Below are 26,554 nucleotides of genomic sequence, written 5' to 3' on the forward strand. Positions count from 1 at the left end.
TAAAATGTATTACTGACTTAATTATGCAGTCATTTGCTTTTTCCAGCCCCAATTGTTAAAAAGAGAGCCCAAGTTTTACAACAAGCGCAACTCCAGCCCCCACGTGCCCAATTTGGGGTTCCTAAAAATAAAAATGACAGTCACAACTGTCGCGGCGCTCGGGGTCTATCCAATCCCCTTCCCCGCCACGCGCTTCGCCCAATCGGGCGCCGGTATCACTATCTCGGTCAGATTAGAGAATCACCCATCGCGCAGTAGTATATGGTCATGATGACAGCAGCATACCAGGAGATCCAGCAGACTGACGTGTGAGCCCTGCCGGAGGGGTCTCAGATTTTTAAAGCGCCTCATGCTTCATTTAACCATTCAAGTATATGAAGCCGCGTCTCTTTTCCCGTCTTTCCTTTTATTTCAGAAAAGTTTCATGTAAATCAAGCAGGAGAGAACTTTCTTTAACGGCGGTCTAAAAAGTGGCGACTGGAAGAATTGAAAATTGAACGGAAATTACGGAGTCATTCGCTCTGCGCTCTTTCGTCCTTCGAAGCTGGTTCCTGTCCGGCAAAGGCGCTTTAAACTCTGAAACTTTCTTTAGTTTTCTTTCCTTTTTTTCTTTAGAAGAGAGAGCGCGCGCGCCTGCCCCACTCCCCCTCGCGCTGTAAAAGTCTAGCAGATTGTCGTATAAAAGGGGGGCACGAGAACATCGAAAAAAACATGATGAGCAATAATACATACTACGACCAGCAGCTGCCGCCGCAGTATTACCAGGGCACCGACAACGGCGAGGACGGAGACGAGGAGATGCCGGCCACGGAGAAGGACCTGGCGGAGGATGCGCCCTGGAAGAAGATCCAGCAGAACACCTTCACCAGGTGGTGCAACGAACACCTGAAATGCGTCAACAAAAAGATCAACGACCTGCAGAAGGACCTGAGCGACGGGCTCAAGCTCATCGGGCTCCTGGAAGTTCTCAGCCAGAAGAAAATGTACAGAAAGTACCACTCCAGACCCAATTTCAGGCAGATGAAGCTGGAGAATGTGTCGGTCGCGCTAGAGTTTCTAGAAAGGGAACACATCAAACTAGTTTCTATAGGTAAGTGCTGTTTCGTTGCGTACATATGCGCTCAACTCGGTGCTATTTTATGCCTCATAGTTAATCATTAAACTATCTAAAAGTTATTTAAAACAAAACAAAACAAAACAAAACAAAACAAAACGAGAGAGTTGTGTGTAAATCTTAAATTAAGTGATAAGCAATGACTTTTTTTGTGTTGTGGTAATGTTATCATAACGGAACGCGCTCGAGCGCTGCGTAATGTTGCTATGGTTACCTCATCAGTTCAAGTTCGCGAGCGTCTACTTAACTTGTAATCTAACTTCTTGGCTTGAGAAACGTATACTTATATGTATAAATAAGAAACTTTTTAAAAACCACCTCAACCGTTTGTTTTGACTTACTGTGGGGGGCTTAAACCTTAATTAGAGGGGTCAGACCACACAAACTACTCATAATAAGCTGGGTCATAATGGGTCTTGTTTCCATTTTAACTGTAAATATTGATTCTTATTTGCTATAATTCCATTTATTATCATTTTGGATGCAGTGAAGTGTTATTAGATTGTTCACACATATATTATTTCCTCTTTTGATGGACAGCCGAAAACTAAACAAGCATGTGTTCATGGATCATACTGATGTCCCTGAAGAATATCATTGGCGTAATTTGCATAGTAAATAGGCTACACTTTATAATACATTTAATTAGGGTTATATAAAGTTTAACACAATAGTGCATACATTCAAATATGAAAATATGAATAAATATTTTTCTTTGAATGCACATTCAATGTGATAAACATATTGCATTATATGATGTTAATGTTATACATCAGAGTAACAAAAATGTTTGAAACAGAATATGTGCATTATCTGTTGACAAGGATGTTGGAAATCAGCTAATCTCTGGCTGATATATTGTCTAATTTATAGTCATTAATTTGATTATTTAATGCTTTCTGCAATCTGACATCCACTGCTCCTGTCCTTATGATCTTATTCAATATAACATGAGGCAAAAACAGATCTTTGGGCACTTTACTTTGAGATATTTGGTCCTAAGGGGTGCGTTTTGTACCCCAAGGCTTGGGAGCACAGTTCCAAACCTGGATTATGATCAATGTTGTTATGGATTTGTGGATCTGCCTCATTTGGAAAATGCCTGCAGGCATAAAATGATCATTGATCATGTGTGAAATGTGCTGTAGGAAGGATCTGTGTGGCATCAAGACTGGCATCAGGGCATCAACATCAGTGGCTGATTTGGGAGAACTCTCATATGACAATGTCCACTAAAATTCATTATGTTTTATCATAATGCACCAAATATCATCAGATATATTAATAAAAATGCATGATGGCTGTTATAGATAATATTGGCTTCTCTTATAAAAACGACCCTGGGATCTCTTCCAGGGTCAGTGTTGGTTTTTTCATTGTGAGAAAATATCTAGATTGTTCTGGTGGTGGGTGTCAGGGCCTGGCAGCATTGCATTCTTTCAAAACAACTGGGCATACAACAGAAAAAGGGCAATGTGCATTCCTATTACTGTTGTGGTGCTGGTATGTTTATAATAAAGACTTGATTTGACCAATGACAGAGAATGAATGATAGTGGCTTTTATTTGAACTGAGTGGACTTGACTGCAGATGTGGCCATCCTGCTAGGTTTGGGGGAAAAGGAGTCATTAGTCTCACACGTTGGCACATGACAGCACTGCTCTCAGCCCGGCTGTCATTGGCAATGAGGTGGATCTTTCCAGAATGGCACCTGCCCCTCAGAACCCCCCTTACGCAAGAGGGTGAAAGAGGTGCAGGAAAAACTCTTGCACTCTCATCCAAGAAAGTGTGTGTGTGAACTGTGTCACATGGGGGTTGGCCTGCTGCCTCTACAGGAAATACCACTCACCTCATTTATTTTATCACTATGCACTCAGTCACTCATGCAGATGTACCATAAAATGTGAGAATATATAGATTTTACTGGTCAAATCGATTAATCGTGATTAATTGCATCAAATATAAAAGTTTGTAAATATATGTGTGTGTGTGTGTGTGTGTGTGTGTGTGTGTGTGTGTGTGTGTGTATATATATAAACTTTTATGTTACAAACTTTTACGTTAGATGCGATTAATTGCGATTAATTGATTTGACAGCACTAAGAGATTTACATATTTGCAAATATTGTGCCCTTAAAGGATTTCAATGTTTTGCTTTTCAGGGGAACGCAATAGTTTTGCAATAGAGTGCAAATATTATTATGGGAGAGAACACAGTTTCTTGGGGGAACGCAATACTTTTGTGATAGAAGGCTAAAGTTTTGTGAGTGAATGCGAAAGCATTGAAATATAATTTTTCTTATCTCAAATTTTTTTCCATCAATGTCCCTATAGGACTCTGAAAAATATAGCTGTACCAGGATCAGTGATCTTTTCATATGAAAAATGCATAATATAATATTATTAAAACACTTAAAATAATGCTGTTAGTTGCCTTGTGTATTAAGAAGTGAACAAGTGGAAATATAGGAGAAAAAAACCCTTGAGTTTTGATGGCTCTGGGACAGGGATCTTCAGCGTTTAGCCTCTAAGTGAGTGATTGATAGATAGACAGCTGCGCTCTGGGGTCCATCTAGTAACAGGTGCTTTAAATAGACAGAACCAGAAGAAAGCCGGGACAGAGGGGGTTGCTGGAGGTTGGATAGTAAGTAAGAGAAAGAGTGAGTCATGGGATAGAGTTGATGAGCACATGATTGACAAAACTTATTGGAATGAGTGTCCCCCTTTTCTCTCCCTCTTCTTGCTTAACTTCAGCTGTCAGATTTTCACTGGCTCTGCCAAAAATTTGATAAATTTGAGCAAAAATGTTATAGGGCTGTTAGTCAATTAAAATCATATTTTTGCTGCATAATATTTGTTTTAAAGCCCCTAAATAAATATAATTTAATTTATTAGATAATTGTTATTGTAATTATTATAATTTAATTGTTTTATTTCCATATGATTAAATATTAGCCTGTCGCTGGCTAGGCATTTACGCTGTACAAGATGGTGTGTGAGTTTTTTTTAATTTTGTTTGTTTAACACATAAATAAGGGCTGTCAATTTAGTGTATGTATGTTTTATATATTCATTTCTTTTATTTTTAACTTAAATGTAAAAAATAATATTGATTTATTTTTATTTAATTTTTATTTATTCTATTATTTGCAGTAGTATTTTTTTTGTACTTATTGTTATATTAACATTTTCATTTCTGCAGTTTCAACAAAATGTTTTGTTGAGCCTTTACATTTGTAAATAAGCACACATTGTGATAAATTTAACAAAAATAAAAATGTTTAGTTTATGATGGAAATGTAATTTACTTAAAGGAGACCTATTATGCAAAATTCACTTTTAAAAGGTGTTTGAACACAGATGTGTGTCCACAGTGTGTGTAAAAAACCAGCCTATAATGGGAAAAATCCACCCACTCCTTTTTTTAATACCCATAAATCATAATCAATCTCTGCAAACGTGTGATTCCAGATTTGAACTCCACAGCAACTACATAAATGTATCCACTAACCATTCAGAAATGTCCAGTTGCATTCTATATGTAGTAACTTCTTCCTGAGTCTCTCCATCAGTGTCCGACTCCGGTTTGAACAATGTAAGGCTGAAACACCATTACTGACAATCCTCATTTTGGCTGCGTGAGATTCTCCAGCTTTGTCGTTGTTGTGCAACCAAAGCGCGAGCTGTTAAAACCAAAGCAGCCGGTAGCAGCAGCTCATTTGCATTTAAACGGACACACACAAAAATGGCATGTTTTTGCTCACACCCAAATTTTAAAAAGCTATAATAAAGGATCTGTGGAGTATTTTGAACTGAAACTTCACAGACACATTCTGGGGACACCGGAGACTTATATTACATCTTGTGTAGAGGGACATAATAGGTCCTCTTTAAAATCACATGCACATGATCAATGAATCTTTGACATAATGTAGCGCTTGCTCTCTCTCTGAAGTAAGTGTGCTGAAAGGAAGTCCCTATTGACATATGCTGTATCTCAGAGGGAAAATTTCATTTGATTTGAATTTGTAGCATGTTTCCCTGAAGAGCTTTAGTGGCTTTATCAGCACAGTGAGTTATCTCTACCAAAGTCATGCTCTGTTTCTCTGCATGTAACACTTTCCTGGCTCATTAAGCAGATCTTTCCTCTGCTGCTCTGCACTGAGAAGTAGCAGTGGGTTTTATTGATTCACCCCTCTTGTTCACCTCTGACATTGTTTCTGGTGAATGTTGTGTTATAACTTTTGGTAGGCTTATCTCCAGCTTCAGCTCCATGTAATCTTTGGCCACAAAAAGAAGGATTTTCATCCAGAATATATGAGAGTCAGGCACGATAGAAATGACTACGGCTTTCTTTTTATGAACAACAACAAGCGGTCTTTCTTGCAAACACGGTCCCCCTCTTTCTCTCTCCTGTCCTCCTGCTTTCTGCGTATAACAGCGTCTTTAATTGTTACCATGTGTCAAGGGCTAGTCAGTCCACTGGAATGTTCAAGCAAGGCCAGTGAACACCCCCTACACACACTCACTCCCTCCAGAGATTTGACATGGGCTGCTGTGATGCTTTCCTCAATTTGTCCCACTTGGTTTATTAATATATCTGGTAAAGAAAGCCTAAAATTAGCCGTTTTTTGTTGCATACCGTTGCATATCACCACAACAGACGACCCAGGTGCATCCTGGGTTGGCGGATGTCAGGTGTGCGTGTGTGGAACGGTTGTGCAACGGCTCACAACTCCTTTGTGTGTGGGAAACTCAACATGTATAGTGATAAAGAAGTACAACAGGCCAGTATTTATTTATTATTGGTTGTATTTGGATCACTCTTAATTATAAAAAGGCATTTAGAGAAGTATCTTATAAGTGTTTATGCTGCTGTGCGGTATTTTAAAACCATTGGATTCTGACTCTGCAATGATTGAATATAGTTTATGACAGCAAAAGGCCTTACGGTATCAGAAAGGATTTATTCGGGATATCGTTTGACGCTCACTGTGGATTCTTCTGTTACTGTATAAATCCAACACCATCCTCAAACTCTAGGATCATGTGGGAGATCAGAGAATGATGGAAAGCAGACGAGGGAAAAAAGGGCGAGTCGCTTTTGATTATAAACAGGGTGCTGGAAGGCTAACCGGGACTTCGTCTCTGCTGTAAGTGATATCTGAGCCTCTCCAATGTTTTCAGCTGCTCACGGTGGTGTTTGGATAGAGTTACACATTGTAGAACATGCTCATTTGTTTTAATGCACGTCTGCGATCCAGAATTGACTGGTTGCTTTACTTTTAAATATCCTGTCGTCATTTAATCACCCTCTTGTTGTTCTAAACCTGCATGAGCAAACACCAAAAATGTATGTGAATAGATCGATGTAAGGGTAAATAATGTGAGCTATTCCTTTAATAACTATGGAAGCTTGTTTCTGCCACTAAATAAAAAAAATAAAAAACAGGTAATTGCGACTTTTTATCACAATTCTGACTTTTTTTCTCACAATTGCGAGTTCTAAACTCAGAATTGTTTGATATAAAGTCAGAATCGCATCTTATGAAGTCATAATTGCATGATATAAACTCGCAATTGCATCTTATAAAGTCAGAATTGAGAGTTTAACCCCCGGTTTATCAACCAAGGCTTAAGCTAGTCCTAGACTAAAAGCAACTTGTACTGACAGATCTTAAAATATGCACACCAGTTATGTTTTTTTTTTCTAGTGAACATTTATAAAGGATATTTAAATATCCTTTAACTAAGGCCTAATCCTGGCTTAGGCTAAGCCTTGTCTGTGAAACCAGGCCTTAATTACGCAATTCTGATTTTATGCCTTTCAAAAACATTAAAAAATCTCACCAACTCCAAAGTTTTGAATGGTAGTGTAAGTATACTCATTATTTGAAATACAGATAGAAAATGTATTGTGTATACCAATAAATGATAAAATCTATGCAAACAATCATATTCCTTCCTGTAATCATATACAGGAGTTTCAGAGATGTGCATCTGTCAATGTAATGTCACTCTAACGGTGCGGCTGTCGGGGTTAACGGGAGGGTCAGGGGTCAAGATCATGACTGTTTTGCTGATAACAGCCATGACAGCCTCTAACAGGTGTTTAACAACAGCTATAACTCCTGTGCCCTTTGAAATCTGTCCCTTTTTTTTTTTATTCAGTCACTCTATCAGTCTTTTTGCCGTCTAATGTCTTTGGCTGGCGTAAAGCAGATCTTCTGTATTGTGTTATCTGTAAGGCTGGGAATCAGACAGCCCAAGTGCACTCTGGGGTGTTTGGTGTCAGCAGTGTCAGGCGCAGAGGGCTGTCAGCGGTGTGATGATGTCATCAGCTGCCTGACCCTGGGTTGCCAGATTGGTTCAGACAAGAAAATCCCTCATCGTCCACATGGTCAAATGTCTTCGCCTTCATCATTTTCTCCAACCCACACACAGAAATAGACTGACTAAAGCCTGCAGATTGAACAGGACTTAAAGAGAGCTTTATAAATTGACAAATAAATGGATCATATTTCCCCAGCACTAAGAGTTTAAAGTCATCATGATATGAAAATTGGCAATTCTTGTTTTTGTTTATGGACTAGTGCAGTATTTATTATATTATATTATTAAAAAAATCAAAATAACCTTCCCTCCCACTCCCCAGCAACATCTCTTCTCTTTTCTGATGACGTGTTTTTCGGTGTGCATTTTTTCATGTTTGAGAAGCCGTTTCACTCAGTATACGTCAAAGTAGGGAAGAAAAGACTGTCGCAACTTCCGTTTCATGAAGACTTATAGTAATAGTAATGCTTGCCTTAGCAAATGCCATTAATATTTTCCATCCATTTCATTGTGGTTTAGTGGAAGAGGTCTTCACCATTTGAACTTCCCAACAGGAAACCCAGATGTGAACTTTCTCCCTCATAAAAAGGACTTGATCTTCTCTTTTCCTATGAATGGTGGACTTTTAGTGGATTCCACTAAGAGAAACAGACGTCATTCATAGCTTTTTTCCAAAAGAGGCTTAACAAGGGCAATAAAAAGCCCTTCTGATTGACATTTGACAACTTTATCCCAAGCCTGGACTGTGTCTTGATGTCTTTTTGTTGGACATCAACATAGAAATGGCTGAGACGTGCACAGCTAATGGCCCATGGGCATGTTACAGGGAGTTAGTTCCTACAGGAGCATAAAGGATTTTGTGCATGTCTCGTGTGTCTGTCTGTGTTTATAGCACGTTGACCTGAAGTGCTGACAGGCCCATCTCTAAGTGTTTTTAACTCTTTTCATTCTTTCTCTCTGCACTGTAAATTTTTAAGTTTAATGTAATTATTTTCTGATTTTTTATATTATTTTACATTTAATTAGTAATAATTATTTTTATATTTTTTTTGTTTTACATAATTTTATATAATTTTTATTTAATTATTATTAATATTTTTGAATTCATTTTTGTTTTATTTTATATAATAATAAAAAGGGCAACTTTGATGATTTTTAACAAGCTTTGTATTGTTACAGTGTCGGTAGTAAAAATGAAAATGAGCAATGTGTACTCTCTCTCCATGTTACCTGCACCCAGATATACCCATGAATTTGTTTATTTTGTGGGTATCAGACAAATTTTGCAAACATAGAGGAGTACACATTGTTCTTTTAAAGGTGCCCTAGATTATGTTTTTAAAAGATGTAAAATAAGTCTAAGGTGTCCCCTGAATGTGTCTGTGAAGTTTCAGCTCAAAATACCCCATAGATTTTTTAAAAAAAATTTTTTTAACTGCCTATTTTGGGGCATCATTATAAACGTGCCGATTTTATGCTACGGCCCCTTTAAATCCCATGCTCTCCACCCACAGAGCTCGCGCTTGCCTTAAACAGTTCCTTAACAAAGTTTACACAGCTAATATAACCCTCAAAATGGATCTTTACAAAGTGTTCGTCATGCATGCGGCATGACGAGAGTGAGTATTGTATACTGTTATATTGTTTACTTCTGATTTTGAATGAGTTTGATAGTGCTCCGTGGCTAACGGCTAATGCTACACTGTTGGAGAGATTTATAAAGAATGAAGTTGTGTTTATGAATTGTACAGACTGCAAGTGTTTAAAAATGAAAATAGCGACGGCTCTCTTGTCTCCGTGAATACAGTAATAACCGATGGTAACTTTAACCTCATTTAACAGTACATTAGCAACATGCTAATGAAACATTTAGAAAGACAGTTTACAAATATCACTAAAAATATCATGTTATCATGGATCATGTCAGTTATTATTGCTCCATCTGCCATTTTTCGCTGTTGTTCTTGCTTGCTTACCTAGTCTGATGATTTGGTTGTGCACATCCAGACGTTAATACTGGCTGCCCTTGTCTAATGCCTTTTATAATGTTGGAAACGTGGGCTGGCATATGCAAATATTGGGGGCGTACACCCCGACTGTTACGTAACAGTCGGTGTTATGTTGAGATTCGCCTGTTCTTTGGAGGTCTTTTAAACAAATGAGATTTATATAAGAAGGAGGAAACAATGGAGTTTGAGACTCATTGTATGTCATTTCCATGTACTGAACTCTTGTTATTTAACTATGCCAAGATAAATTCAATTTTTCATTTGAGGGCAACTTTAAATATAATATCAACAATAAAAAGCTGGTTGAGAATCAGCAAAGTTGTCCTTTAATTATATATGTATAGAGAGAGATTTTGTGAGACTATAGCAGGTGGACCTGACTGTCCTTCATTTGTACATTTTAAAGTTAAATGCATCAAATGAGAATTCAAAATTAAGAGGTTCAACCCAGAGTAAAAATTATTTGCATTGACTTTTATCTGGACTTTAAAGTTTTAAATTTACACTGGTGTTTTAGGAAGCCAAACAATTAGAAAATAATAATAATACTTGTTAATCATACTGTAATCATCTGCCCACAATGTTGGAAATTAAGCAGATGTCACAATACTGCGTAACATGTCTGTTGCGTTCCTAAATGCAAGTAAATACTTTATATAGACACTTCAGATCACATAAAATACCTCAAAATGACATACTCAGTGTGCCTGTCTGTGCTTGTTTACAATATTTGTACTCCTTCAGTCGAAGTCTTCTTGGTTAATGCTTTGGATGTTCTTTGCTGAGCCCTGGGGTGACGGAGTCTGTCCTGATTCAGGCGCACTGGAGGGAGACTGGGACAAAGACTCCTATGTGCCTGTTCTGGATGGAACTTCAACTCTGAAGCTTTGTTGAGGGATTGGGGGGAGGGGGGGTGAATGCATGCTGCTAGCAGACAGCTAGAATATGGGTGAGTGTGTGTGTGTGTGTGTGTGTGTGTGTGTGTGTGTATTAGGCCCAGGAGGGGGAAGGCACATCTTTGAGCACATCAGTTGTTGGTTTAGGATGCCTGTTAGCAGCTGTGACGGCAGCTGACTGGGTTCACTCAGGAGAAGAGATTGGCTGATTGCACTGCTTACTATAAACAAAACCACTGTCTTTCACAAAAAAGTCACATACGAGATTTCACCTCTTCCACTAAATTTATCCATGTTATTACAACACTCAAAAGTTGAGGAAATAAGAATGAGATGGCAAGAAAAGGAAGAATTAGTCTTTTTTTTTTTCTTTGTGGAAGTTACCATTGTTTCTTTTTTCACCATGTGAAATACCTCCCCTGTAATTTGGGTTTATAGAGGAAAAGTCCTCTTGGTTTGGGCCTCCTAAGCACTGACAGACTTATTACAGTGTTTTATTACTGGTTTACATTGGAGGCAGGCTTTTCTTTCCGCTCATTTGACTTGAAGAGGAATAACCAAGAGTTAAACATTCAATGCTAGGAATTTTTTGAGCACCTCTCATGAAAATTAACCTCACATTGTTTTTTTACACACTAAAGGCTGGAATACACAACATGACTTTCGCCAATATTTTAGCCCCAGTTTGCAGTCTGGATGTATCAAAGTCTGCAGATTTTGGGCAGCTGGACTTGACAGATTTCACACAGAATCTCGTAGTATATGATGGACACAGCTTCAGACTATGATTCCATCCAGTCAGAGGATATCAAACATGCATTTTAGAACACACACTTTTGTCTGAATATGCCTACTTCCATACTATATAGTAGGCAAACAAAAAGTATGTAAGCCAAGTAGTATGTCGAATTCACAGTATTCATAAAACAGTAGGCAGAAAGTTCTCAGATGACTACTACTGCCAGTGAGATTCAATTTACTATCCCATGAGGCCACAGGAGAGGATTTTGGCAGTGAAGCGATGCAACTGATGCCATCGGTCACATGATGGCAGATGTATGATTAGGCGGAATACTTTCCCCTTAAAACATACTACCGTGTGTGTAGTCACGTGACTCCGTCCCATCCAGTCAGTGGCATGGAAGCAACATGGAGGCGAACTCAAACGCTGAGTCAACACACAGACAGCGCGCGAGCCATAGATACAATAACTGCTCAAAGTGAGCTGTTATGTAGCACTCTTTCATTGGGAAAAAATTTCACACCTTTAATAGTCAAGCATATTCACAGTACAAAACGTGTCAGTGAACGTGTTAGATTTTAGGTCATATCGTTCAGCCCTACTGGACGTGTAAGGTCATGAATATTTAATGAAGCAGTTTATGGTTGTTTGTCTGTTGCTAAACAACTCGTCCTAACAAAAGCATTGCTAACAACTGTGTAAGGGGTGGTGGATGTTTAGAAGCTTGTGAATGACAGTCCTGCCAAATTCGAGTGAAATCTGTGAAGCTTTCGGTGGAATTCTCCATGCACTGATTCTATGTGGGTGTGGCCCACTGGTATAATTGTGTTTAATTACACCCTTACGCTTTATCCAGCTGTTCTCATGTCTGTGGGAAGAATGAGGTCTGTGTGAGTGTTGTTCCTATTGTCCATGGTCTTTAACAGGTTAGACAGGACCATGTGGCAAAACAACAGAATGCTGGTCACCAATGTCCTTTTTTGGACTTTCAAAGACACACCACCTGCTGCAACACATGTGCTAGATGGTGTGTGTGTGTGTGTGTGTGTGTGTGTTTGTGGGAAGATCTTTATCTTCTCTTGTCTTTCTTCAGGCAGAAGTTCTCCTGGATCACTCTTTGACATGCTTCACCAAGTGTTGTATATTTGGTTAAGCATTTTGTTCGACAAGTAGGCGCCACGCATGTAGTCGCGACTGACCGTTTTCACAGTTTCCATATCCACAGTGATGTATTAGTGTGTAAAAATGTGTTTATTTGGAAAGGACGTTGATAAATGAACTGCTCTGTCGTTGTCCAGACTCGATGTTTCTGTTGGGTTTCAGCATTTATTCCTTTTTGACCTTGTGCTTTTTGGAGGAGGAAGTCAGTTGCTGCCTTGCAAACGCTCCCAACGGCTGCCGTGTTATTGCATTTGGCAACTCGGACTGGGGGTTTCACATCACATGCATTTCATTTTGTACACTAAAATAAATTATTAGAGATGTAACACTCAGTTAAAGAATTACATTTTACATAAAGTTATGTTAGGATCTAGAATGGTTTGACATGTTCCTGTAACCAGCAACAGCTTGTTCTTGTTTCAGGAATAAATGTAATGCAGTGACATGAATGCTCATGTCTAAGTGGCGCTTATTAGCTTGTTAAGTAAAAGACGTTTCCTGTCGTCATGGGCAGCAGTTGGATTTCTGAAGTAATCTGTGACCACAAAGACAGGAAGATCTGAATTAAATTGTGCAAATGCATCAATGTTAGAAGTGTGGACTTTTCTGCTCTGTAACAAAGTGATGTGAAGTTTATGCTTGACTGCATACTAAGTGTGGTGTGATATGTGCAGGGACTAGAGAGGTTATTATATTATATTATATTATATTATATTATATTATATTATATTATATTATATTATATTATATTATATTATATTATATTATATTATATTATATTATATTATATTATGTGATGTTGCTACATGTACTATAATAACAACTATGATGAATATAATGTTGCAAAGTTACAAGCAGGGTGCGATTTGTGAAAAAAACAGTGGAGGGGATGTTTTGAAAAGTTTTTTTTTGTTTTTTTGAAAATTTGTTAAAAACCACAGTGGAGCTATATACTATTTTTGGCAGCTGTTGCAGAAACATTTTTACAAATTTTTTTTGATTTAACCTTGAGATTTGAAGTATTAGATAGCTTAGATATTTGCACCACTATCTACAATGACACTAATAATTCTTAATTTCTGATAGAAATTAAAATCAATCAGTAGTTATTAATAGAATATACAAACCTTTACATTCAATCACGTTTGGTCCCATTTATTTTTGATCACAGTGCATACACATAGAAACTTTTTTTCCTCAGATTTCATTAGATAGAATATAAGCTGTGCCGTACGCAGGGTTTCATAATTACCGAGGTCAGAAAATGTTGTTTGGTAGGGGGGTACGGGGGCATGCTCCCAGGAGAAAATTTAGATTTCCTTAGTGTACATATGTGCATTTTTAAGACGTTTTAAGGCCAACAATAGCTTTAAAACCATGTCAACAAATACATGCATGCACAGTTTTGAGGCAGCTTTAATCGCATGTTTGGTAATTTCATGACTTAACTTACAACAGAACAATATAATAAAGTAATTATGCAGCGCGCCGGCGCATTTGCGCATGCAATTCTTGAGTGCGCGCCACGAGCACAGTATAACGACTGATTGGACAGTCATGTTAATTTTTCTGAGTTTTACCGACATATAGCCTGACAACATCTCATCTGACCGCAGTTCACTGTTGTTCAACTGAAGCAGCCTCGTCGTCACCTGCACCTTTTCCGCACTCGTTTGACTGGCGACTGGCGCTGAGGCGAAGTCTGAATGCGCGTCTGAAAAGTGTCCCGTTTGTTGTGGTCGTAAAGAGACAGTTCTTTTTAAACGCAGCGTTTTACTTGGCGATGTTTTAAAATTATATTATATTATATTATTATAGAAAATCTTTTAATCAATGACATGTGAAAAGTAAGAAACATTATATATTCACAAAAAAAGTTACATAAATCAGTTATTGGAACCCCTTCGCAAACCTGTGGTGATAAATTGAATCATTTGACTAGCTCTCAACATGCTTTTTCCGAGAGCGTGTATAACACTTTTTCTTTGCTTAAGCAGATGTTGATGTGCTGAACATGTGCTGAAAGTCATTCTAGTTTGCCTTTGGGGTTGTCATTCAAATGAAATGTTTGCTGCTTGATGTGTGTGTGTTTTTTACAGTATCTCTAACACGCTTCCATTGTTCTTTGGAGATCCTGTGGAAAATGTGAGCGTTGATGGCATGTGTCCATGATGTCTTCATTCCCTCCCTCTCTCTCTTTTCCCCATTTTCTATCTTTGCCTCTTGGAGAGGCACAGTAATGGAATTATATTTTCTGGCCTCTCCGGAGAACTGTGAACTTGCCCTTTTGGACAATGGACACACGCTCACACAATGTAATCTGAATATTTGGAGTGTCCACAGCTTCAGGATGTGACTTCAGATAGGCCTGTGTTTTGTGTGTGACTCCTGGAGAAAGTCCGATAACAGGAACGTTATCGTTCCACAGCTACTGGGGGAATCCCTGCTCTCTCTCTCTCTCTCTCATGGTCAAACAGACCTCAGCATATGAACACTGCAGCTGACTAGAATACAGAACTACTATAAAACCCCACACATTTTGAGCCAAGCCTTATTTACTTGATGATGGGACAACCTGTCAAACCACAATGATCCAACAAACCAACGAATTCCTAATAGACAAAATCAAGTCCCGCCCTACATTTTGACTTGTTCAAGAAGCCGTTCCATTCGGATATGTCACAATAGAGAAGAAAAGACTTTCGCCGATTTTAATCGCAATAAACAGGCATGTAAACTCCTTAATCGCATAATTACTGCTCTGACCAATGTGCGCGGACGTACGTGGATGCTGTGTCTTTTTCACACAACTTCATGAATGTCCTCCGTGACATTATTCTGAAGTTTTCTCTTCTCCAAATCGCTAAATTCTGTCAGTACAACCAAAGTCCCTTTAAGACAAGTCATTTCACTCGGCGGCCATCTTTGAAACGCCTCTCGGGCATCCTGGGCATCATGCAATCTCTTTGAATGGGGAAACATCAAATTCTCCAAAACTGTTCGCCAACCTTACGATTAAATTTCATATTTGAAATCACCAATGAAATCTAACAACAACCGGCTCATAAATTTAGTTTCTAAACGCTCGAATCATGACAAAAAAACAGTATTTTTCAGGCTGGATCAAGCTAATGCGCAGACCTAAATGCGCGTCTCTTCGGAGGCGCGCGTCTGACTGTTTCTATAGAAACCGGTGATTCTAACGGCCGCTGCAGTGACACGATGACTTTACCAGTCGGCGATTGGCTCTTATTTAGAAGGCGGGACTTATTCCGCCATATTGCGCGTTACACTTTCTCCCATTCAAAACGATACGAGTGACACGTCTTGTGTTATTCTGTAGTCTTTGGTACAACACACTGCACAGCCTCTGCTCCGTATCTTCATCCAGACGGCGCAAACAATGCGTCAGCAACGTAGGCAAACCCGGCATTGCGAAGTTCATCACAGCGCTGAATAATATATACGTCCATAAAAATGTATTTCGAATTTGACATCTTGACAGTATTGACAACATGCATACTGTATACCTATCTGAGTGTGGTATAACCATACTTATTAGCGAATAATCTTACTGTGATTACTAGAAATACTCTGATTATTAGAAATAATCGCATTATTGGTGCACATGTAAACATAGTCATTGTTTTAGAGATGAAATGCCAAGATTCACCTTCACAAGAATGTGTACAGGAGAAAACCAGACAGTTATGAGATATTGACTGTGAATAGCAGTAAATATATCACAGTTAAGACAAATAAATCAAGACCTACAAGGGGCTCTATCTTTGTGTGTGTGTGTTTGACCTGCTTTATGTCTGTCAGCCCCCTATGTGTATTGTATATAACTCAGATCTCCACTCTGATATTATGTGCTCTGCTCCATTATCTCTCCTTTCAAGGCCTCCAGGACTTTCACTTTCTGACTGTGTGTATGTCTGTGTTGAAATAGTGTTTTGTTATATATAGTTTTTTTACAGCATTGTACTGTAGAGCTATTGTGTTATATGGCTTTAATGGAATAATGGGATAATGATGACTACATTTTTTGCTTTTGTCTCTTTTACTGTTTGGTAAATGCATACACATTTATTCATCCAGCTTATTTACAATATTGCAGCTCTTGTCTGTCCTCTTGATTATTCTTTTTTCATTGATTAGTTTGACTTTACAGTTGTGAAACAAAACATCCCAGAGCCTCATTTATTATACATTCCCTCTTGAAGCAATGTGTGTGTGTGTGTGTGTGTGTGGGTGTTGGTTGAATATTTCCTGAGGCAGAATGTCTTTTCCACACAGACGCCATTGTCTCTGTCTCTACTGTCCTAGTGATCATGGCAAACTTTCTGTCTCCTCCAGGGAGAATCCGATGTTTGTTTGGTCACCCCAAGCAACAGCAGACAATCACCTGATGCATCTAAGCTGTAGAAATCTCACATGGGGTCATTGGCGGATGTTCAGATAATTTAAAGGGCAACTCGGAACGACAGAGATCTTTTTAGAAATTTGATAAACAGTAAATATGTAAAAATAATAGGTAACAAATATGATACAATTGAATCAGTGAAAACAGCAAACAAAATGCAGTACGTTTTTTGGCAAAATATCAGAAAAAAATGAAGTTGTTTTTAGAATTTGCCAGGAAAATTCCAATTCTCCTGACACTGCCAAAAGTTACAGTGGTTATGAGGATCTCCTTACTCCGAAACTGGCAGGAGACTTTATAGCAGAATATACCAGTAGCGGTGAGCAATGTGAATATTTTGCCATTTGCATGCACTGTAAAAAATGATATGATCAATTAAGTCATGACAGCATATGTTTTTCCATTACTTTACCTCATCAAAATGATTTACCAATTTCAACATCATTTTTTTAAGTTACACACCTTGGCAAGATGTAAATAAAATGAGTTGGAATGACTTTTACGGCAACTGATTTTTAAGTTTTTAAGCTGAATTTAGTTTAGATTTTTGGACCCACTTTATATTAAGTGGCCTTAACTACTATGTACTTACATTTAAATTAATCATTTGATACAATGCACTTATTGTGTACATTCATGTTTTTACATTGTACTTATATTTTAAAAACACCTGCATGTAATTACATCTGTAATTAATTTCTGTAATTACATTTATTATTACACTGTTGACCCATCCCTTACACCTTACCCCTACCCTTAAACCTACCCATACCACCAAAGCTTTTCCTAACCTTACCCGTACCCGTACCCCACCTCAATAGCTGCAAATGTGTTTTGCAATTCAGTATGAACCCAATAAGTGCATTGTACTTATTTTTTGATGTAAGTACATAGTAGTTAAGGCCACTTAATATAAAGTGGGACCTGAATTTTTTATAGTGTGTAATTAAACAATTTAAACGTTTTTTTTTTTTTAAACCATGAGGGGCAAATTCACTAAACAGTTGCATCACATTATCCAGTTTAACCACCAATCACAGCATACACTTTGCTGGTATGTTGCTGCAGCAGCATGAATTTTCAGCACAAAATTATAGCCACTTTTATAGCGTTTTATTATTATGTTCGCTAAAACAACACCAGCAGCATGTGCAAAGATGACTATCAGCTGAATTCCCTCCTCTGAAGAACTTCCAAACAATGACAATACGCTGTTCATCAGTGAAATGAAGCACTTTCTGTAAGTTGAAAGGAGCAGCAATCACCAACAGCTGGATTCAAGATGCACGCATCAGTACTCGCTGCAGTAACTCGGCTACATGTGTTTTCCACCTATAGCTTTTGCCAACAGTGGCTTATAAAATGCTTCCAGCATCTGTTTCATTATTTTTATCTCATCTTGTTGGTGTGGCTCAGTGGTGGGAGGATGTGAATGATCCAGACTGGCTTTAATCAGGGTTAGGAAAGTATTTCATTACTCACAGAGCTATTTGCTAGAGAAATACTGCATTCACACATCAGATTGCGCTTGTAAAAATACTTATTATGAGTTGTGCTAAGGCAAGCATCTTTTATTTCATTATTTTTCATACTTACAGTTAGTTATTTGAACAATTATTGAAAAATTGTTATTTTAGTAATATTTATATACTATTATAGTATTTATTGCTATTTTAAATTTGTATTTTTTCATTTTAATTTTAGTTTATTTTGGTATTTTTGTTATGTGCTTTTGTCATTTTTATTTGTTTAAATATTTGTATTTTGATTTGATTTATTTATTATTTCAGTTTTAGTTATAGTAATCAACATTTCTCATTTTAATCTAATATTTATGTTTTATTTTGTTTCAGCTTTATTTCAATTAACAAGAAATATTTTTAAAAGGCACAATATGTAATATTTTTGGATTAAAATATCCAAAAACCACTAGAACAATTTTATATATATATATTTTTGTTTTGAATTTGCGACCTCTAGTGGCGAAAAATTACATATTGTGCCTTTAATAGTTTTAGTTTTAGTTAACAACAAACGCCACTCACATTTTTCTTCTGAATCTAGTTATTAAAAGTGACCTAACTTGAACTCGAAATCTAACTCGGAATTTGAAATGTTCCCGTAATAACCTTTTACTATGGTTATTAATTCACAAAATGTAGACAAAAACGGAATGGGCCAACAACCTGTCGCCTCATTTTGGAGTGAGACAAATGAGAACACTTCTGCTCATTCTCTAAATCAACCCCACTCTCCGTAAGCCATCCCTTCTTAACTCTCTATCCTAAATGGACTTTTCCCAGGCCCTGATCCCATATTTGTTTTCCTGCCCATTATGTGATTGTGCTGTACGCTAGCGGGCTGGAATTCCTGGCCCATGTCATCAGCGGTTCCTCAAAACTCCAAGTGTTCATTTGCAGCCACTGCGCTTTAAGTTTTCGGAAGGAAACACTTAGTTCTGATGTCTTTCATTAAGTGTGTTTGAATCCAGCTGTTTGCTGGTGCTGTACTGTATGTCAGCAAATGTGCTTTACCTTTAGGAATTTGTTTGTTTTTGCTGGGGCGCACATTCTCAGGGTAATTTGAAAAGATTAAAGACATTCGGTATTGGGAACCGACACACTCTATTAGGTGTAAATCTGTAAATTCTTTTAGGAAAAGTAGACCAAATATCTGTCTGTGCTTGCTCAGTGTATGTGTGCACCTACTTTGTCATCTGTGTGTGTGACTTTTTATGTTGTGTGTATGTTGTATATAGTCAGATGAGGATCTTTATCCCCTCTGGCATACAACAGCAGCCGTCACACACCTGTTTATTGATATTTCATACAAGAAGTGATGCAAGTTTTGAACAGCTGAGCTGTGTACTTGCTAATATCTGCCTGTACATGATAATTTTCAGGTACATTCAATCATATCTCTCTCTATTCTTTTGACTTCTCTCTTGCTCTTTTTTTTCAGCTTTTTTGGCATGATACATAACCTATTTTTTCTCATGCTTATCACAATTCTGACATTTTTTCTCGCAATTGCGAGTTGACATCTCACAATTCTGCCTTCTTTTCTCAGAATTGCGAGATATAAACTCCCAATTATTACTTTTTTCTGGCAATTCTGACTTTTTTTCTCGCAATTACAAGATATAAACATGGAATGGCAAGTTATAAAGTCCAATTCTGAGGGAAAAAAGACTGAATTCTGACTTTATTTCACACAATTCTGATATTGCGTGTTATAAAGTCAGAATTGTGACATAAACTCAAAATTCTGAGAAATTTTTTTAGAATTGCGAGTTTATATCACGCAATTCTGAGAAAAAAAGTCCGAATTGCGACATAAACTCAAAATTCTGAGAACATTTTTTAGAATTGCGAGTTTATATCACGCAATTCTGAGAAAAAAAGTCCGAATTGCGACATAAACTCAAAATTCTGAGAACATTTTTTAGAATTACGAGTTTATATCACGCAATTCTGAGAAAAAAAGTCCGAATTGCAACATAAACTCAAAATTCTGAGAACATTTTTTAGAATTGCATGTTTATATCACACAATTCTGAGAAAAAAAGTCCGAATTGCGACATAAACTCAAAATTCTGAGAACATTTTTTAGAATTGCGACTTTATATCACACAATTCTGAAAAAAAAAGTCAGAATTGTGAGATAAAAAGTCGCAATTATACATTTTTTATTTTTTATTCAGTGGTGAAAGCAATTTCAATGGATTTGCTTCTCATAATATTATCAATGTTGGAAACAGTTGTGCTGTGTAAAAGTTTTGTAAATTTTTTTGTATTCTGTGATAAATAGAAAGAACAGCATTTATTTGAAACAGAAATCTTGTAACAGTTTAAATGTCTTTACTGTCACTTTTGATCAAATTCATGCATACTTGCTGAATAAAAGTAATCATTTTTTTCAGAAAAATCTTAATGACCCCAAACTTTTGAACTGTTATGTGTATATATATAATATTATGAATGAATGAATGAATGAATAAAGAAGTGAAATACTGAACTCTTTGACACTCTCTCATACTCTGTTTCTATACTGTCTAAACGGCACAGATCAAGAACATTGCAAAATACTTTCTCCGTCTCTTTGTGTTCGGCTTGGCGCTGATGCAGAGTGCACATAAATGTCAGCATGCATTCCTCTCTAAGCATCCAGAGCGCTTAGGAACCCAAAAACATTAAACCCTGTTCTTGACAGGGGGCCACAGTGAGCGTAACACACCGTACTTGCCAAATGTACTAGAAAATCTCAGAAGTAATATATCAAAGATCAGTGAAGAATTCGATCTGGAGCTTGTTTTATTATAACAAGACAAAAATGAGAGAGAAAAACAGAAAGTGATCTGGCAGTATTATTTGATTGGAGGGATTGGATTACCCCCAGACCGCTGTGCACATTGCAGCGTTTAGTGCAGACAGCTCCGCTGGGGGTTGAAGCAAAGTGTAGTCAGATTCAGCCAGCGTCCTGATTAAGTTTCATCTGTGTATGTGTGTTTTATTTAAACTGACCTCATTCCACAGATCCAGGGTTAAGTGACATCATCCTTTGGCATTGGGTCAGTGGCTTAGTAGTGTCCATCTTGATTCATATTCCATGCTGTAGTCTAGAGACTGTAACAGAGCAGTGTAGGGAAAGATTTGGGTAAAGGTTATGTGTAAAAAGTGCATGTGACACTTTCCGTGAATAACTGACTATAAAATATGGCTTAAAACTTTACTTTACTGTATTTATATTAGCTGCTATCCATATTTGGGACTGAACATTATATTTCTAAATATGGTTTATAACCCGATTACTGTTTTTTTTTTTTTTTATAATTGTAATTAATAGAATATTTAGTTTATATAATTAAATGAACAATTTATTAATTATTAATTTTATGAAATATTTATAGATATTGATAAGATCCGTGTTGAGAGAGTTCATCTGTTTATTTGTGCACATCTAAACCTGTGGAAAAGCTATCAACACAGCAGCGGAATGGAACAGTGTGCTGCGAATCTCTGAGTAAACAAAATGGCACGAGGACCGCCAAAATACAACACGCAATGCTGGGGTGGACATGTGAAAAATAAACACAGGTGTTGCCATTATTTCAGTAGGGACATTATTTCAGTTTTTTTCCTCCCTTGTGTACAGTATGTTGTTGACATGACTGCTCTTCACTTCAGCCTGAACTTCTGATCTTCACCCTAAACTAATATATATTCACAGTAGTACCACAGTAGAAATAAAAACCAACCTCAGAATGTTTAATGGTTTCCTATGCAAAACATTGAGACTCTTAGATCTAAAATAACCACAAAAACCATACAGATTTTCAGCTGGTTGCTCCCAGTATCTGCTCTAGTGTGGAGTAATACCCTTAAATCTTTCTTTCTCTCATTGCAGATAGTAAAGCGATAGTGGACGGCAACCTGAAACTGATCCTGGGGCTGATATGGACCCTTATCCTGCACTACTCCATTTCCATGCCCATGTGGGAGGATGAGGACGATGAAGACGCCAGGAAGCTGACACCGAAACAGCGCCTTCTGGGCTGGATCCAGAACAAGGTCCCGCAGTTGCCCATCAACAACTTCCACAGGGACTGGAGAGATGGCAAAGCCCTCGGTGCCCTGGTGGATAATTGCGCCCCCGGTGAGCAGAATTCTGTGCTTTACGAGCACTTGACGACAGATGTGTCGTGGTACATTAATCACACGTGGATTTAAATGGAAAACTTAGTTCATTAGCTTCATTAAGTCGATTCAGGGGTCAGTAATATTCATTAAGGAGATGTCAGCAGACATGCAGAATCTGCTTTGCCTCAGAAGATGAGAAGCTGGTCTGATAATTACAGCATATGATCTCACTACGGAAAGACCAGAGCCAAGGGAAGAAGAGAACAATTGGTGACCTCAAAACAAGTGATCTCTCCTTTCCAAAACATGATTCATAAATCAAATACCTCTGGATAGGTTTGGGCTTATACTAGTGGAAAATCCAGAAACCCATGAAGTTCAGAGAGGGTTTAATGGAGGGTCAAGCCCATTTGGAAGTGCACGTGTCCATTCTTCTCAACTCCATAATCAAAGCAGTGATTCTGGCATTGTGAATGTACTCAGGACATAGGTCTTGGCCATTTATCCTTAGGAGAATGAGGGTTGTGTAAAAGAACTTAAAGTAAAACATGCTTCTGGATCAACATCCTTGTTACAACATCCCTATCTAGTAATCAGAGGTTTTAGTTAGTGCTGGGATTGGGCAACATTCTTATCAACTTATAATTTTCATCTGATTTTATGGATAGTTAATGGTTACCATAAGGGCTTGACATTAATACTCGGCAACTCGCCAAATGCGGGTGGATTTCAGCAGTAGCGTGTAATGCAATCAGGTTGGCGGGTTGAATTTTATGTATAATATATACATTTTTCAATTGTAGTCTTTTTGAAATAATAAACTGAGTGCAATGTAGTGTTGTCAAAAATCTAGATTTTTCGATACATTCCAATACTCATTTTCCACAGAATATGAGTTTTGTGCTCACGCTCATACCCAAAGTGCGCGCACATAAAGCCACCTCTCAGTACTAAATTGAGTTAGGCTATTTTTCGCTGCTTTTTGCTCTTAAACAGTCAAATACACACAAAATAATGTCAAACTGCCTGCCTTGGTGAGTATTCATGTAAACACAGTCAGTTATGTTTTAAATGAAAGTAAACAGTTGAGAAAAAACTGCAAGTGTAACAGTATAATGGATCCGTGCATCTTAAAGGTGCTAAAGGATGTTTTGTTTTATACGTTTTTGCAATATTACTTGAAACTGTCTTTACTAACTGATAAAAGACTATTTATTAGGTGCACTGAAAGGAATAATATTAATATACATCATCTGTGCACGAGGTAGGGCCTTAAAAACATCATCCATGATCGCGTAAACGATTGGCCCTCTGGCTTGTCAATCACTGCCGTGACGTTCCTTGTGAGAGACGAGCGTGGCTGCGCGCTCCAGTAACTTTCCACACTCCACAGGCGCCGCATGCAATGTTTTTGTTAGGAGACAGGAGTAGCAACTGCAGATTATGAGTTACCTGCGGTGAGTCTGACATAATGAATCCACTAACACAAGACAGCGAATGCCGGTGGTAAACACTCGTGTTCCAATACAAGTGTTTACGAGTTTTGGGAGGTGTTCCTTCGAAGGAGGGGGGTTGTTCTTACGCATGCGCTCATTTCAAAAACTCAATAACAGTCTTTGGTTTCTCAGTCAACGAAAAGATCCTCTTTAGCACCTTTAAAGTGACAGCAGCCTAATATACCTGCTGCCAAATTATGAAATAATATTAAAAATATCTATCCATGGGTTTCAAAGACGTCACTTCCGCTATGCCCGCCGCCATATTTGTGACCGGTCAGAGCTGCGCGCTCTGTTTAAGTCTATGGTGACAGCAGCTACAACTACCAGAGGAAGGCCAACAAAACGCTCTCGGAAGGTTCACAACAAATTTACAATATGCCTGGTATATGTGGTGCTGTTAGCCGTTTCAACAGTCGTCAGAACTACAAATTTATTTGATCCCAAAGGAGTTAGATCGGCGGAATTATTGGCTTCATTCAGAAAGGACCACACCACTGGCAGCCAAACAGCAATGCACAACATTAATAACTGCTGGGACTGTCATTTACATAACATTATAATTGTATACAATATTGTATTAAAATATTGTGAACTCTAGTTGCTGTGTTTCGGCGTGTTATTACAGGATGAACAAATTAACGACACGAGCTGACTACATTACTTAGTTCAAGTACATGCGTGCATGATTTTGTGCAAATATAAGTTGTAATATTATTTTTATTTTGTATTAATATCTGGATTATTTTATATAGGATGTGTTCCGTTGAGTTAATTAACTTTGTTTACGGGTTTTTATTCTCTTCAGCTTCAGCGTGCGCAGCTCAAACAGCAATGATTAAGTCATTAAAATATCAGTAATATTAAAACTTTCATATTTTAAAAAAAAATGATGCATTATTTTTAATAACTAGCTCTTATATTGTTCTCGTATTATATTCAGCAACACGTGGTTTGATTAATAAGGATCACGAACAATAACAGATTTTTTTCTCAAATCATCTCATTTTGATAGTATTATTTGAGCTGCACGCGCTGAATGAACATCCGTAAAATGAAGCGCTATAAGTTAATTAACTCAACGGAACACATCCTATATAGGGTAATTCATATATATTTATACAAGATAGACATAAAATTACAACTTATATTTGCACAAAATCATGCACGCATGTATATGAACAAAGTAATGTAGTCAGCTCGCGTCGTGAATTTGTTCATCCTGTAATAACACGCCGAAACACAGCAACTAGAATTCACAATATTTTAATACAATATTGTATACAATTATAATGTTATGTAAATGACAGTCCCAGCAGTTATTAATGTTGTGCATTGCTGTTTGGCTGCCAGTGGTACGGTCCTTTCTGAATGAAGCCAATAATTCTGCCGATCTAACTCCTTTGGGATCAAATAAATTTGCAGTTCTGACGACTGTTGAAACGGCTAACAGCACCACATATCCCAGACATATTGTAAATTTGTTGTGAACCTTCTGAGAGCTTTTCGTTGTCCTTCCTCTGGTAGTTGTAGCTGCTGTCACCATAGACTTAAACAGAGCGCGCAGCTCTGAACGGTCACAAATATGGCGGCGATAGAATACAGTGACGTCACATGAAACCCATGGATATGGCCGTTTTTCCCCATGATATTGATGTCAAAATTGTGGCCAGTGAAAATGCTGATTGGCTAGTAACTTTGGAAAACCACTAGCCACATTGGCCGGTGAGCAAAAAAGTTAAAGGGGCTCTATGTAATAATGACACCCAGTGTTCAAAATAGGTACTGCAGTCCAAATTCAAAATATCGTTTGCCCCGCCCCCTCGTTCAAAGACGCGGGTTGCCAGCAACAATAGGGAGCACAATTGACAATGAAAGCTTAATTTATCTGTTTTAATATGCTGTTGTTCATAGAGATATTTAGATGGATTCAGAGGCTTTTTAGGTCAGGTAGAATCTGCGATTCTCTGACCCAGTTTGATTGCTGGTTTCCATGGTTACAATACGCGTTGTTTTCCGCCAACTGGCAACCAGTGATGTCGAAATACTATTGGATAAACTGGCAGCACACGGTTTCGCACAGACCAAAACAAAGACAGACATTCCGAGACGGAACGCACATTTCAAAGCAGAATATCTGGCTGTAGCATTGTTGTCAGAGAAACAATTAGGTGAACTTAGCATGTTTCCTAAATATCTGCAAACATATCGGGGTATTTTTATGCTTTATTAAAGTAAAAATCTTACATAGAGCCCCTTTAATGTCAAGCCCCAGTTACCATTAGGATTACAAATAGGGACAAGATGGACTTTATAAGGTTTAATATAAGGACTTGTGATGAAACAGAAGTAAAGAAGTATCTTTTCTTCCATATTGTGATTTACTTCAAAGTAAAACGGATTATTGAAAAAGAAAAATTGTTTTAATTCACGAGTTATTGTTTGAATAGATGCAGATCTGATTGTGAGCTTGCAGTCAATTGTAAGAAAGTGGTGGAATATAAGCCAACTAAATGATCCGACATATGCCACCACAGTAAAATCTGTCTTTTCACTTGAAGATTGAGTTCTGATTAAAAATTATTTCATTTAGAAAATTAATATTTTTTTCATTTCATGCTGACTTTGTGAAGCACAATAGCAGGAGTTGAAATGTTTCCATCTCCTGACCAGGCATTTAGAGGTGTGTTTAAAAGAGTTCAACATGCTTATCAAACACATACAGAGGTTTCATTGTC

The 26,554-nt window shown here is 37.6% G+C and overlaps 1 protein-coding gene across 12 annotated transcripts in view; it reads left to right on the forward strand.

Annotated features, from left to right (window-relative positions):
- The first annotated feature begins 245 nt into the window (after nucleotides 1–245).
- flncb (filamin C, gamma b (actin binding protein 280)) overlaps nucleotides 246–26,554 on the forward strand; it is a 59,227-nt gene continuing 32,918 nt past the window's right edge. For 11 of the 12 annotated variants that reach the window (XM_048154396.1, XM_048154397.1, XM_048154404.1 and 8 more), the window contains exons 1-2: nucleotides 246–1,090; nucleotides 22,088–22,336. In XM_048154396.1, coding sequence (XP_048010353.1) covers nucleotides 712–1,090; nucleotides 22,088–22,336 — 628 coding nt within the window. In that variant the 5' untranslated portion in view covers nucleotides 246–711. Of the gene's footprint in view, nucleotides 1,091–4,944; nucleotides 6,268–22,087; nucleotides 22,337–26,554 lie in introns of those variants that run through there. The other variant, XM_048154407.1, reaches the window with a different exon arrangement.

Source organism: Megalobrama amblycephala, linkage group LG14, assembly GCF_018812025.1.
Source record: "Megalobrama amblycephala isolate DHTTF-2021 linkage group LG14, ASM1881202v1, whole genome shotgun sequence".
NCBI classification, from domain to species: domain Eukaryota; kingdom Metazoa; phylum Chordata; class Actinopteri; order Cypriniformes; family Xenocyprididae; genus Megalobrama; species Megalobrama amblycephala.